The sequence below is a fragment of a genome, unplaced genomic scaffold (genome assembly GCF_019419815.1).
Source record: "Pyrus x bretschneideri cultivar Hongxiangsu unplaced genomic scaffold, Pyrus_bretschneideri_v1 Contig89, whole genome shotgun sequence".
Taxonomy (NCBI): domain Eukaryota; kingdom Viridiplantae; phylum Streptophyta; class Magnoliopsida; order Rosales; family Rosaceae; genus Pyrus; species Pyrus x bretschneideri.
Window position 1 is genome coordinate 345 of NW_025999830.1, and position 4,562 is coordinate 4,906.

The 4,562-nt window shown below is 36.0% G+C and overlaps 1 protein-coding gene across 1 annotated transcript; it reads left to right on the forward strand.

Annotated features, from left to right (window-relative positions):
- The first annotated feature begins 1,621 nt into the window (after nucleotides 1–1,621).
- On the forward strand, nucleotides 1,622–3,687 carry LOC103966367 (UDP-glucose flavonoid 3-O-glucosyltransferase 7-like). The gene has a single exon (XM_009379532.3). It carries the CDS (start codon nucleotides 2,113–2,115, stop codon nucleotides 3,544–3,546), a length of 1,434 nt encoding a protein of 477 aa, XP_009377807.2. The 5' UTR covers nucleotides 1,622–2,112; the 3' UTR covers nucleotides 3,547–3,687.
- Nucleotides 3,688–4,562: the final 875 nt, after the last annotated feature.

Sequence of the window (4,562 nt, forward strand, 5' to 3'; positions counted from 1 at the left end):
ATAAAAAGTTTGGAGCGCCAAATGAGATTTTTGAAGTGTTAATAACAATTCTCCTTATTTAATTACATTATTATCCGCGTGCGAAATATTTTTTTTATAATCGGCCATGCGCCTCTTAAGATGTTTTAAACATGTATAAAAATAGAGAAATTGAATCACATTATTGCTAGCCTATTGTGAGGTACTAATTATAAAAATTAAAAATAAAAAGCACCAAAAAATTTATCATTAAAAAAATACTATTAAAATAATGAAAATGCCTTTGTCTTATTTGATGCATTATTTTGGGATGCCTTTGAAACTTTTTTTGTTTTGGGGGCAATTTTGTCCAAACATTTTTGTTGAAGCTTGGTGGCATCAAAATCACTATTCACTTTTCCATTGGCTTTATATATAGAAGATTTACAATTGTATTGTTCCTAATTGTTCAAACAAATTTCTTTTTTTTTCCAGCCAAGTGATGTCATGGCGCGGTTTAGTGGTTTTGAATACAATTGGAGAAACACTTTCTTTAATCTACTAACGTTGTGGGATTCCAAAATTGAAAAGTACTCGCTTTCAATTTTTTGCAGCAAATTACCTTTGTAAACAAACAAAACAAGGATATTTCTAGACTAAATACAATCGTTCACTTTGCAGAGGTAGTTCTGTTTAAATTAATCAATGTTATTGTACACTTTGAAACCTAAGTTCTAAATCTATTACTGACAATTTAAACACTTCTACAAATTTAGGAATACATTTATCGTTTCAAATTTAAACACTGTTGTAAGGCTAGACATTTACTCATTATACTAGATTCAACGTTGGTAGTTTTTTAAAACATGATTATCTATACAATTTCTAATCCTGTAGCAACGCGTGGGCATAATTTCTAGTATATACTATGACTTTTGTATTTTATAGTAAGTTTTTTTATTAGTTTAAAAATTAAATCATCAAAATAACATTTTTCTTAACGTGTCAAAACGGGTTACCTGCATGTCATCCTTGTGTAAACCTATTAAAGACCCGTTATTAGCGGGTTCTTATCGTGTGACCCGATAACGACTTGATTAATTAACATGTCGACCTGAAACATGTTATTTTTGTGTCGTTTACGTATCATGTTAACGGATCGTATAAAAAATTATCAGGTCTAGCTTCGATTACCCTAGTCCTTCATGCCTTTAATCATGGGTCCAGAAAATTGTGGTCCCACACTACCCATTCAACTTTGTCAAATCTTGGACCAAGTCTTATTTATTTATTTATTGTCACTATTCTAAAAATCTTCGCCTAGCGCCACGTAGACCCCGCCTAGGTGCTAGGCGGTTAGTCATCGTCCTGATTAATGTCTAGGCGCTTGAAAATCTCAAAAGGGCGTCTAGACCTGTTGAAGCGTCCACCTAGACCACTTAGGCACCCACCCAGGCTACCAAGACTTGTCTAGACATCCACCTAGGTTGCAACTCACTTGCATTATTTTTTTAATAAATTGTAAGAGATTTGTTGAATACTTAAATGAGCACACATTATATGCTTGTTCCTCATGTTTTCATTATGTTTCAATACTTCATAATATATATGTTATTTTATTTTGTAATTTATGATGTAATTATATATATTTTAAGCATAAACAAACACTTATTTACACAAAATATAACAAATTTACTTAAATCCGTCTAGGTTCTGCCTAGCCATCTAGCCACTGGGCCCTAGCCCACCACCCGATTAGCTCGTAGCGTCTTTTAGAACCTTGTTTATTGTTAGTCGATTTTCATGCTTTGTTATTTACGATTTCAATCACGTACCTTGGTAAAGAATTCAAACTCTAGTCCAAACATAAGAAGAAACGATTCAATTTTGTCTTTTCTCTATTTTCTTTTATAATGTGGACAAAATGATCTACGTATGCGATGAGGTAACAAAGACCATATGGTTCAAAACGTCAAAGCGTTGATATATTCAAAGATAACGACTTTGCCAGGACATGACCTTTTTTAAAAAGAAGTCGTCCTCAAATCCCAAGTCGCAAAGTAATATATTGTATCTTTCAGCTCATTGTTTAGTATCAACTCTCTTCATCACCATCTATTGTTTGAGCTGCTTTGTGCATTCTGTCAAGTCCCCATGGAAACTAAATCCCATAAGCAGCTTCACATTTTCTTCTTCCCATATATGGCTCAAGGGCACACCATACCCCTTATAAACATGGCCAAACTATTTGCTTCTCATGGTGTAAAATCCACCCTAATGACCACCCCTCTCAATGCACCTCTCTTTTCCAAAGCAATCCAAAGCACCAAGCAATTGGGATTTGATATTGAAATTCTTGTCATTAAGTTCCCAACTGAGGAGGTAGGGTTGCCTCAAGGATGTGAAAGTGGTAACTTAGCTACCACCACTGAGATGAAGGAAAAGTTCTTCAAAGCCACCTTCCTTCTTCAACCACAAATTGAGCAGATTTTAGACGAACACCGCCCTCATTGCCTCGTTGCAGACGCTTTCTTTCCTTGGGCAACAGATCTTGCCGCCAAGTTTGGTATTCCAAGGATCGTATTTCATGGTGTTGGTTTTTTCGCTCTGTGTGCTACTCTTAGTGTGCTGTTGTACGAGCCTCACTTGAAGCTGTCATCGGATTCAGAAGTTTTTACTATTCCTAATTTTCCAGTTGAGATCAAGCTGATAAGTAGCCAAATACCGGCCTTTATCAAGCAAAATGCTGAAACCGAATTCACCAAGTTGTTTAAAGCTGCGAGAGAGTGTGAGGAAAAGAGCTTTGGGTTTATTGTTAATAGCTTTTATGAACTTGAACCGGCTTTTGCAGATCATTACAGGACAGCGTTTGGGAGGAAGGCATGGCATATAGGCCCGATTTCGTCATGGAATAAGGCAGCAGATGACGAAGCTTCCCTTGATCAGCACAAGTCCTTGAATTGGATTAATTCTAAGAAACCAAATTCAGTTGTTTACATATGTTTTGGAAGTATGACCAATTTCATTGACTCTCAGCTCCTAGAAATTGCAGCGGGGCTTGAGGCTTCTGGGCAGGGATTCATTTGGGTTGTGAAGAGAGAAAAGAATGATAAAGAAGAGTGGCTTCCTCAAGGATTTGAGAAGAGAATGGAAGGTAAAGGACTAATTATAAGAGGTTGGGCTCCACAAGTGCCGATTCTTGAGCATGAAGCAATCGGAGGCTTTGTGACGCATTGTGGGTGGAACTCTATCCTTGAAGGAGTGTCTGCCGGGGTACCAATGATCACATGGCCTGTGTCGGCTGAGCAGTTTTACAATGAGAAGTTGGTGACTCTGGTACTGAGAACTGGGGTTGCTGTTGGTGTTAAACAATGGAGTACATTTGTAGATGTGAAGAAGGAAGCCAGTGTGAAGAGGGAAGCCATAGAAAAGGCTATAAATCAAGTCATGGTGAGTGAAGAAGCAGAGGGAATGAGAGCCAGAGCCAGCGTACTTAGAGAGATGGCAACGAGGGCTGTTAAGGAAGGTGGTTCGTCCTTCTCGGATTTAACTTCTCTACTTGAAGAATTGGGGTCCCTTGGAGCATGAAGTACTTTCAGCCAAAATAACATCACTTGTTTTTGTTGTGTGCGTTTTTATGGAGATTAATCCAATTTTTGCGGCATCTGTATCTAAAATTTCAAATTAATAGCAAATGAAAGAAAAAGAATATCTATATATTTGATACAAGCGATATTGGGATAAGAGGGAAATTGAATTCAAAGCATCGAATATAAGAGTGATATGCTAGAAACTAACACTCAAATTAAATCCTGCGAATTATGTAATCATAGAACGAGTAAGTAGGAATTGTTCTATTACGGTTAGAGGTGGAATTTTTTGCCAAATTACCATACTAACCAAATTACCAACCGTATCATACTAAAGTTGTGCCAAAAAATTTGTACCATTGGTAATGGTAGGGTATTTGTACCGTACCATACATTTTCGGTACGGTAATGGTATTCAAAACCATTACCAGTAGTATATTGTACTGTACCACTACTATTAATATTATATCATTTATTTATTCATTTATATATATACTTAGGTATTATTATCATTATATATGCATTTTATATTTTTTTCCTAGTCATTTATCCAATCATCTCACCCTATAACCTCTACTTTCCCATTAAAAAAACCTAAGCCTTCTTATGCTGCAACTCTTCATCTTTTCACTCATCTAGCCATTGGCTTCATCTATGTTGCTCCCATTCGGGCAACTCTCTCTCTCTTCGCAATCAATCTTATCTTCTCCTTCATCAAATTGGGATGTCTTTCTCCATGGCTTCGTCTATCAAGTTAATTTTTGTACAATTTTAAAAAATGTAGAGATGGAATTTAGGAATCTTTGTACTATTTTTTTTTAGGGATGTTGGGTTCTTTCATCAATTCTTCCATCTATTTACTTCTTGTTTCTCCAATGAATCTCTCATAATTAAATAAAAAAGTTTTAGAAACCCAAAGAGAGTGGTCAAAACACGTTTGGGCCTTGAATTGGGTTGAAAGAAAAAAATCAAATTTTGGCCTAAAACAAAGTAGTAATTACAATTACTATACCA

Coding starts and splice junctions, on each gene's coding strand:
- LOC103966367 (XM_009379532.3), top strand. CDS start 2,113: ATGGAAACTAAATCCCATAAGCAGCTTCACATTTTCTTCTTCCCATAT.